The following is a 10,953-nucleotide window of genomic DNA, read 5'->3' as shown; positions in this document are numbered from 1 at the left end:
TTGATGGTTTACACACAAACACTAAGATTGGCCTAAGCCCAGTAAGCTTGAGGTTGAGTTGAAAGGGGAAATTGCTCAAAACAAATAGATCAGAGGGTTAAAAAAAAAAGGAATTACTATTATCCCTCAAAAGAGCTGAACCTCATCTGCTCATCACCATGTAAATATACACATTCCCGACGTCAAGATAATGATGGTAAAAATTAATGCTAAGATACATAGCTTAGCAGGGTGTAATATTTCATGCATGAGAAGTTGTCACACTCAAAGGCCTAAAATATGTTGTTATCATAATGAGATATCCTCAAATCCACTGTTTCGCACAGAAACTTCGTAAAAATGGTAGAACGATTCTGTATGCGCCACAAGGAAACTTAGGAAAGCTCACAAAGTCATACAAGGCTGACCAAGAAACCACTCTAAGTTCAATCTTTATATGTTAATACTATATATTGATTAAGCCAATCTAATCCAACTAGGTTTAACTAAATATTTCATAATCATCACATAAATTCATAGAAAACACACATCATAAACTGTACATACATATGGCCATTAATCACTTCTCTAAAAGATGTTTTACAATACCAAGCTATCGATTTCAACTTTCAACGCTGAAAATGGTTACTATAACATCATTTAGGATCATAACAACAATGACTCACAATATCAATTACTTCTTTGTTTTTTCAGTTTGTGGAAAAATGTAGCACTTAATTTCATCACGTCGCTTAAAAGCAATAATAACCAAAACTATATTAAAAAGAAGAATAACTGCAAGGTAATCAGGACCTCCCTTAATGGACAATATCCTATATGTTCAAAAATAACCAGGGGCGGCGTTATTTTTTTTTTTTTTTTATATATAAATTTTTTTAACTTTTGTTTTGACCCTTCAAAATAAAAATTTGAACACCTGACCCTAAATTTTATTTAAAGCCAAATAAAATAAATTTGAATATGATCATCTTAATGCTACTTTCATAATATTTTCACAATAAATGTTATATGACAAGTTTTAATTGGACCCATAATTAACATCATTTTTTACCTACCATTAACAACTTGCCACCTAGATTTTGTTATAAAATTTTTGTGAACATATTGTGTATTGAATATTATTATAAAAAAAGTTTCATTTTTGCTCATTTGTTAAAAATATATATGTATATTCTCTGCAGGATTCTGACTTACTTTATTGTTGATAACAAAATAAAGCTGTTTTTTCATGCACTTTTTTTCTCCATAAACAAAAAATTACACTACTGTTACAACCAATATATCTCTATCTACATTGGTGATTCTTTCTCATTCTCTTTCTTTCTTATGTATTTTTTTAGTTTTTCTCTTTATTTGATCAAATTGTTTGATAAATACTCTATAAATTTTCAAGTTCAAGAAGTTTTTTAGTGTTTGCTCAAATTCCAAGAGAGTAATCACATGTATGATTAAAAAGCCATACACTTCAAAAGTAAAAACTTATATTAGTTACTATTTATTTTCTTTGTTTCGCATTACTCCTAGTTCTACTCTTAGGTGTGTTAGTATTCTTCTTTATCATCTATTTTTATTTAATTGATCATACATATAAATATAATAAGTTATTATTAATTTGACAAAAATGTATGATTAATTATTAATTAAATTTGATGTATTATTGATCTTTAAACTATTAACAACTTTTTTATATTATTGTACAATATAGTTGTATTATATACTGAATTGTATTTAGAATACTATTTTAGGTTATTGTATATGATATGAAAGTTGTATGTACAGGAAAAAAAATCATTTTATTTTTTATTTACTCCCATGACAAATTTCTTGCTCTATCATTGTTGAACCCCATTGAAAAAAAATCTTGGAGTCGCCACTGAAAATAATGAACAAATTAAAATAAGAGCTAAAGCTATCAGAATGGTGGTTAATGTCTACTCAAGTCAAGAAGTAATGATATTACCTTTTTTTTTCTAATAAGTTCAATGTTATTGCCTTTAACAGTTTGCCCTTGAAAAAATTGCGATATTTTAACAGTGGAATAGGAAAGCAATATCCAACAGAAATCTTTAAACAATACCTACTTAGGTCAATAGTAGTGGCCTAAAAACTTCTAAAGATCTATTATGTATCACAGCTTCCTCAGATACAATTATGATTGTATTAACAGCCACCATATTAATTACTGAGTATGTCCTGGCAAACACAAGTCTATTTCATTGTACTTAACACAGAAGGCATTAATTATTTAGTATGATTAGGAAAAACTAACATAAATCAAACACGTAACCACTTCAGGCAAAGATTCATAGCAAGCTACTATAAATTTATGTACAATTTCTTGGCTCAAAAATATTTGCCTTTGATAGGGCTTAAAGTGAAACAAGGATTCATGTAGCGAAATAAATTTTTAGATTAAGGCGTAGTTGTGTTTAAATATATATATTTTTAAAATTTATCTTTGTGCGTTCAATTATTTTCACACAGCTTAAAGGAGTTGCAGCTTTAACCAAACAATTCAAAAGTAAAAATATAAACTCTGCATACCACATGTAAGCAAGAAACACCATCAGCTTAGATCTAAGATATCATGTAACGCCAAGGCTTGCGCTTATCATATGGTGAGCCAGCTTTCAAATCAAGTTAAAGCAAATTACAATACGCAAATACGCTTAGAACATAATAAAGCTTTAACTTATTGCATCCCACTATTTCAAATTGTCAATGATCCCCTAAAATAGTAAAACACTATTTCAAGTTAAAGCAAATTACAATACGCAAATACCCTTAGAACATAATAAAGCTTTAACTTATTGCATCCCACTATTTCGAATGGTCAATGATCCCCTAAAATAATAAAACACTAATTCAAGTCATTATGTTATTCTCACACTAAAAGAGTAGGTAAGAAGATAGCTCATAGTCTTGGTTGATCTGCTTCTGATTTATCTGACCTTGAGGTGTGGATAGAGAATATTCCACCATCAATTTCCGGTATACTTCAGGCCAATTCGGCCAATTTATTTTAATATAAGCTAAACAGTGTTCTTCCTTAAAAAAAAAAAAAAAAGTCATTGTTCAACATTAAGAGAAGGTAAATTGTACGAGGATGCTAAGAGCGCTTACAATTGCTGCTACCCGCATATTTAGGCCTTTTCTGGCCATTGCCTGTTCTAAACATTCGGAAACCTCTCTTCCAAGCTGACAGCACACCACATTACGATAATGTATCGAAAAATTTTGATATTAAAAAAAAAAAAAACTGTCCAGACCATAAAGCAAGGTCATGCTTATTCTCGATCAGTGATTAGATTAATCTGGTGATATTAGAGCTCATTCAAACTGCCTTCAGCATCAACAAAAAAAGTTTTCCAAGCAACTAAGGTGTTGCCTTTCACAAAATTTCTAAAATTATGGCGCTTTCAACGTCGTACAAGTTTCAAGAATATGATCCGACTAACCATGTCTTCAATGCCAAATCCTTTTGTCCATTTAATCAAAATGCCTGTTGAAACAGATGTTTGCTTCACACGAAAAGAGAACGTAAATCCAAGTTCCCTTCTCATCAGTGAAGTGTCCGAACCATCTCCTTCTTTTTCAACAAACTCCTTTAACGATGAAGCAATAAAATCAAAGAGATCCTGCAATCAATAAAAACACATTAGCTTGCCAAAAAAGTAAATAAATCAGTATGTCGTAAGATTTCAAAGAAACGCTTAATGTTAGTACAATATTTGAGTTACAAAGTTGAGGACCTCGCTTGTGCTGGTCATCTAATGTTAGGGAATGGGTTGCCGCTCCACATCTGGTTCTAGGATGGATCTTTGACCTCCTAGCTGAACTCGAAGACCCTAAAATTAGTACCCCAAAGATCTAGCACATAGTAAGTTCCTTTCTCACTTCTGATGAAATAAACAAAAACCAATATCAATTTTACAATGCAAGCTTTCCTAGTTACAAACAACTCATACACTGATGGAACAAGATGCTACATCCATCCCAACAAATTAAACTTCATAATCTATGCAGAAGTGAAAACAACAATAGCATGCATTAATAAATAAAACAAAATTCTCCTAGCAAAGTGACTTCCTAGATGAAACCAATTAAGTAAATACCAGGCACCTCAGGGCCCATCTCAGCACCCCAATTTTTCAAAATTTAACAGAGTGAAACATTATTGCAGATCATTTTAGTGACATTTTATAACTACTAAAACAAAACTTTTTTTTTCTAGGTAATAAAACAAAAGAAATACTATAGATATTATTTCAAAATAGGGAGACTGTGAAATCCTCAAAGATTAAATGCATATCATTATTGGCCTTTGAGTCACAACTTTCCAATGAAACCATTTCTAAGCACCCAAAACCCAATTTTTTCCCATATCGCAAATAAACAATTTCAAGTTTTGACCTTGAAAACCATTCTTTTTTTTTTTTCATTCTTTAAAATACTCAGCCAGATTCCACTTGCATCTCAACTAAACAAGATTTTAACTCAACCCAACAAGAGACCAAAGGTTAGCAAAAGATGGTGTAAAAGATGAACAAGAAAGCATGAAACTTCAAGTTCTTTTTTAGCAACACAAAGCGAACATTCTTACCTTGACAATTTCAACTACAATGGATTTATCAGGATTTTTAAGATCAACTTTATGCGGTCCAGGGATAGATTTTGCAACTGCATTTATGATCTTCATCCGGTCAATACCACTATTTGCACGGGCTTCATACAATACTGCAAACTGCACAGAAGTTTAGAGTAGTCAAACTCCATCTCAGTATGTCATAAGATTTTAGATTGTGATGTACACAGTAGCCAAGGGATGCAGTTTCACAGATTTTATATAGGGACCCAACCAAATAGCCAACAAAACCTGGTGGTTCTATACTACAATTTCTTTAGTTCATTTTGTTTCCTACAGTGCTGGGAATATGAAAAGAGAGAGTGGGGCAGAGAAGAGAACTGGTCAGTCTAAATTAAATAAGATCTTCACCCAATTATATACCTCTTAGATTCAAAGCAGATGAATGCAAAATTGGATTAAGTTCATCAACTTACATTAGGTATTTTGCTTGAGTTCCCAACTTAAAAAATAAGGATTTGGAACTTTGAATGTGGATATCATCACATCGCCCTGGACTCTCTTTCTCAGACACACATGCCTAAAATACAATGACCATATTTGTGCATATATATAGTCTACCACAGGGAATAAATCCAATGGAAGGTCAAGATCCAGATTGATGTTGAGTTAGTCATTTTATTTCCAGAAACGTGTACTACTAGATTGCACCATGCACCAATCTCAGACCATAACGGTCCACCAAACGTGAAAAAAGAGGCAATGTACCTATCAAACTGGAATAAAAACTTAAAACATGCATTGGTACATACCACCGCTAGCTAACGATTAACTAATAAGTTTGAAAACCACATAAATCAAGGTTATCAGTTGTGAATATTGTAATTTCTAATCCCAAGTCAGCACTAACTGCTAAACCCTTTGTCCATCTATTCAGTTATTTAAATTCCTTCCCTTCAGATATCAAATTTGCAATATCTTTGCCCAAATTTCTGGCCCATTTCATTTCCCATGACTGGATTCCTGACAGAGCATTTGACTATTCTATAATTAACTCAATTCAATTCAGGTACCCTGCACCTATAATTTGACCTTTAGTCATGACTTCACTGAATATAAAAATCATGATACGCTCGAATACACTTCATCTTCAAATCAAACCCACAATGAGCTGATTCTAGCACTATGATTAGTGTTAGGTGGGTTTCTAGTTATGTGCATCATTGTTATGCTTGGACTGGGGCCAGTTTCACTTCAGTCATTTTTTTAAATAACTTCTTTTTTCTTTTTTCTTTTTTTTGCGGGGATAAATAACATATTTAGTAAGATGAAAAGCATATAACCCAAAAGTAACAATAATTGTATTAATCAACTAAGGAAGTATAACAGGATGACTTAAGTACACAGGCTATGTACCCAAATTTCCCCCAAAGAAGAATAAAACATACAGTAAGTTCAAAATTTCTAACAAATTGGAAATTCTGCATCCTTCTGATGAAATCCAATAAAATAAAGACCTTGCAAAATCAAACTTGATTCACTTCAATTTATTGATAAAATCTGAGATCTCCTATTGAAAATTGTTTTTTTCACCATATTACATTCTAAGTTCAAGGTCAAATAACTAGAACCAACTTGAACCATTACTGACAAAAACTAGAAAAAAGTCATAAAAAAAAATGGACCTCTGATGAATTTATCCTATTAATGCTGTCTGTAGAAAAAATCAATTTTTCCACTTTTGGGAAGTAAAAGAGTGTTGATGGAAAAATATAATTTAGATTCTTAGTTAACAATGTTGAATATATGTCCAATAGGGTGTTTCAAGGGAAATTATCACTTAGGCAGCTTTGAATAATTTAAAATCAGTTTATCAGAAAAGATATGATACGAAATGGTAAAGTTGATTAATAGTATTACCTTTTGTGGGTTTTGAGTTTCCACTGGAAAATATTCTGCAACAAGAGGTTTGATTGCTCTTGAAATTTCTTCCTCAGAAGCATAGCAGCCCACTTCAATAGGTAATATCCTTAAGATGAACCTATACAAGAAAACAAACATGTTAGCTTGCCAGTACCAATATAACATTTCTTCTATGTCCTTTGTATGATTTGACTGGAAAGCAATTTATGAACCTTGACATGTGTTTCCTTGTTGATGCAAGAGATGTCATCATGTGCTGCACAATATCTATGGGGCTGGGTTCTCCATCTCTCTTCCGCATTTGAATAAAGACAACACCATTACAAGATGTATCAAGCTTGAAAAAGCGCCTCTGTATAACAATCTACCGTCAGCTCAAGAAAAAATACTAAAGGCACACACAAGTTTTTGAGTCAGAATGAAATGACAAAAGCCAATATGCCACTAACAGCAAGGGCAGTGAGCATATGGTGAACTCTTCACAATATGAGGACCCTTAGAAGGGCGATGTATATAAAAAATATGCATCCACTGCCCAACTTAATGGGAATAACTGATAATTTTGCACTTTCAGCTGTTGTAAAATGTCAATGTGTCATTAAGTACTTGTTATTCAACTAAATGATTAAGAAAATTGGTGACTGACGATAACAAGTCACTATCATTATTTTCAATTTCAAATATTTGACATGACATCAGTTTGAGATAAATCATAGAGCAATTCTAGAGACAACAAATTTCACAACATACAAAGGTGGCAAGGTGTGATTGGTGCAGAATCAATTTTACGTGGGCCCATCATTGACATCACTTATATTGTACAATAACTAAAGTATACCAACTCAACAGTTGTGAAAAAAGATATATATATATATATATATATATATATCTCCCTTTCATTCAGACTCAAAAGGTGCTATAGGGTTTCAAGGACTGGAACTAACAGTTTGATTAAAGGAAGTACAGTTGTCACTGGGGTTGCGGCATCAATTTTTTTACTTCACTCATTGACGTTCTCTTCCCTCAGTGAGTTTGTCTACGTGAACAAGACAAAGGATTGATATAAACCACCTTCAATAACAGTTGATTGTGGTGCGACTACCATCAGTGATAGAATTTCATTCTGAGCCATCCATGATAAATATGAGCAAGGGCAGAATCAATAATAACAATTTCTCACATTAATTATTTTAAAAGTTATAAATACATCAGAATATCAAAGAATTCTTCAATACACAGGCCAATGTAAATCGGAATCAAACTTGAGCTTATCAAATTGTTCCATTTGAAAATGAGGCTGCAATGCTCTTTAAAAAAATGAAAATAAAATGTGATACAAGAAGAATTTGTATAATACAATTTAGATGAACACAGTGGCATTAAATTGAAAATTTTAGTCCAGAGAGAGCTTGGAAACAACACACAAGACATCATAACGTGACAGTAGCAAACTTTACCAAATTGCTAGAAGAAATGACTAGATGCATCAGCAACCAAAAATTATTAGCATAGCCTAGATAGAAATATTACTGCCCACGTATCATATTTGAATTGTAAAGAACTCTAGAATTAGCCTTAATATTTTTTTGACAAATAATAAACTCTAAGATTATACACACAGTTCTCCTAAAAAACCACATTAAAATAAAGTCACAATCTAAAAGAGAATCTACAAACTCTAACGCAGAACAAATATCACATGTTCCAAGAGTGTGGCACCACTCAAATAAAGCTCTCGAAAACAAGGACTTCATCTTGATAATTGAAACCTCAACTCTGTTAAAGTACAATAGTCACAATATTACAGAGGAAGGGGAGAGATGAAAGTATTTGAACAGAAGTTAATAAGATAAAATAACAACAATTAGAAAAAGGGCCAGGAAAATGTGGAAGGAGAACAAAAATATTCAAAAAAAAAAAATTGGGGAGATAGAAACTTGAGAACAGTTTCTGACATATTCAGGTTTGGCCTTCAAATCTGATACAGTTAAAATAAAATAGAACAAATGACGCCAGAAAGTTTAGCAGCTCTAGCTAACTCACCTTGCTCTTATCTCCCAATTCTTCAAGTTCAGCCTCAATTAGTTTATCAATGGACATCTCCTCCACTTTTGCATGGATCACAGATTTCGTTGCAACTGTTTCTACACATTGTTTCTTTGCTGGAGGCTCCTCAGTTTCTTTTGGTTGATTCTCATGATTCTTACCATCCCCATTATTATCATTATCTGGTTGATTCTCATCATTCTTACCATCCCCATCATTATCTTTTTCTTCAGTCTGATTTCCATGGTTCACATCATCTTTTGTACGAGGATCGGACTCCTGATTTATTGCATCTTGAGGATTGGACTCCTGATTTATCGCATCTTTATGACTAGCAGTATCATCCCCACGAGTATCTGATTTATCGTTGTCCTCCTCCTCCTCCTCCTCCTCCTCCTCATCATCATCATCGCTACTAGAAGAGTCAGAATATGAGAACTTAATCTTCTTATTTGAAGGTTTATTAGGTAACTCAGCAAGCTTTACACCCGAATCCTTCCCATGGACTAGCTCTTCATAAAACTGAAAGGAAATGGAACAAAACAAATCAACCAGCATTAGAGTAACTAACTTAACTCCACCTCATTGATAAGGGGAACATAATGTTCAGAATTTTGTATTTTTCTGCATCCAAGGATAAAAATATCACACACACACACACACAAAACATAATATAAACCTCATTCCAAGGTTCTCTGTATATTTTGTCAAACTTCATAAACAACAGTGTCACATGGAAACACTTCTGCTTACACACATAGTTACGATGAAGCTTATACAGGTTCAATATATGTTTGACCAAACTTCAATGAAAATCAGGCAACAGAACTTTGAAAATCAAGTTGGAACTAGAAGTGAAGCACAAGACCCATACAATCACATCACTATAATCACAACTACCATAGAAGGAGAATAAAGAGACAACAAATGCTGTTGAATTCGAATTGAACAAGCATCAACACTATGTTTGAACTGAATATTAAAGAGGTAGATTATTAAAAATGAAGAAGAAATAACCCTTAAGAAAACATAAACAATATTCCCCTCCCTAATTTTTTACTAAAACAAAAGAAATATCATAGAAATTATCTTTAAATAGGGAGAATGTGAAATCCTCAAAGATTAAATGCATATCATTATTGTCCTTTGAGTCACAACTTTCCAATGAAATCATTTCTAAGCACCCAAAACCCAATTTTTCCCCATTTCACAAATAAACAATTTGACCTTGAAAACCCTTCTCTTTTCTTTTTTCTTTTTTTGTTTTCTTTCATCCTTTCAAACACTCAGCCAGATTCCACTTGCATTTAAACTAATTCTTCAAATTATTTATTCATATATTCAACAGAAAACAAGCAAAACTATACTTTTCCCAAATCTCCAACCTAATTAGGCAAAATTTTCCATTTTCTTTTTCCTTTCACACACTTATTTTAACTTTAAAAAAAAAAAAAAAAATCTGTCACACAACAAACAGTAATTTTACTAAATGTCATTCTAATTCAACCCCAAACTTCTGTCACTACTAAGAAAACATGATGTAAGTTAATTATTGAGAACCCAGAAAAGGAAAGCATAAAGAAATAGACTTTAACAACAATAAACATATACCCATAAGGCAATTTCATGAGCAAAAACCAAAAAATTAATTCCAACAAAAAAAAAAAAAACAGAAAACACAGAGACATACAGAGTCAATAACGTTAATGGCTTCATGACAGGCCTGGTGTTCTCGGCCACCATCACAGGTGATAAAGAATCCTTGTACTCCTGGCCTTAATGGGTACGAACCCTTCTTCTTCACTGCCTTCTGTAACACCAAAAAAAAAAAAAAAAAACCATGTACATGATGAATAACCAAGCTCACAACAAAAACAATACTATAGGAAGAGAGAGGGAGAGAGACATTGTGGGGAAGATAGCGCGGCTTTCTCTTCCTACTGTTGTTGCCTCTGTTGTCGTTCGTGTGTGACTTCGATTTGTTCTCTGTCCCCATATTCAGAGAGAGAAGTAGAATAGTTCGAACGTTTTTCTTAAAGTGTTTGTTCCAACCTTCGAGGGTTTACGAGCTATTCGGTTCGAGATGGAACCCTTTTTTTTTTTTTTTTTTTTTTGCGTATTACATTTCACCCACGCGTGGTTTTGCCAAATTACCTACATGCGGATAGAATTTGATACTGTACAATCTGAGGTTAGCTTACTGAAAGTTATGGTTAGAGTATCTACAGCAGTGGAGCTAAAAATTTAGTTTTTTAGCTCCATAAAAAGTTACTTTATCTATTTTGCCTATTTACTTTACAAAACATGCTGCAGCAGTGGATCTATTTTAACTTTCAACACAATAAAATAATATAAACATCACAATAAAATAATATATCTACTATAATAAAATAATATAT

The 10,953-nt window shown here is 32.6% G+C and overlaps 1 protein-coding gene across 2 annotated transcripts; it reads right to left on the bottom strand.

Moving 5' to 3' along the window:
- Window positions 1-3,332: 3,332 nt before the first annotated feature.
- LOC142607178 (uncharacterized) lies at window positions 3,333-10,650 on the bottom strand. Of its 2 annotated transcripts, none has more exons than XR_012839255.1 (8): window positions 10,461-10,650; window positions 10,245-10,364; window positions 8,552-9,076; window positions 6,721-6,860; window positions 6,506-6,626; window positions 4,604-4,744; window positions 3,753-3,899; window positions 3,333-3,638 (listed from the first exon to the last, which is right to left on the bottom strand). XR_012839255.1 is itself a non-coding variant. In XM_075778604.1 (8 exons), exons 1-7 carry the CDS (start codon window positions 10,548-10,550, stop codon window positions 3,777-3,779), a joined length of 1,194 nt encoding a protein of 397 aa, XP_075634719.1. In that variant the 5' UTR covers window positions 10,551-10,650; the 3' UTR covers window positions 3,333-3,638; window positions 3,753-3,776. The 2 variants fall into 2 exon arrangements, 1 of the variants encoding a protein (XP_075634719.1); XM_075778604.1 differs by having other exon boundaries at window positions 3,753-3,833.
- Window positions 10,651-10,953: the final 303 nt, after the last annotated feature.

Source organism: Castanea sativa, chromosome 8 (genome assembly GCF_040712315.1).
Source record: "Castanea sativa cultivar Marrone di Chiusa Pesio chromosome 8, ASM4071231v1".
In the NCBI taxonomy this organism is placed as follows: domain Eukaryota; kingdom Viridiplantae; phylum Streptophyta; class Magnoliopsida; order Fagales; family Fagaceae; genus Castanea; species Castanea sativa.
This window is presented reverse-complemented; position numbering and strand designations above follow the sequence as displayed.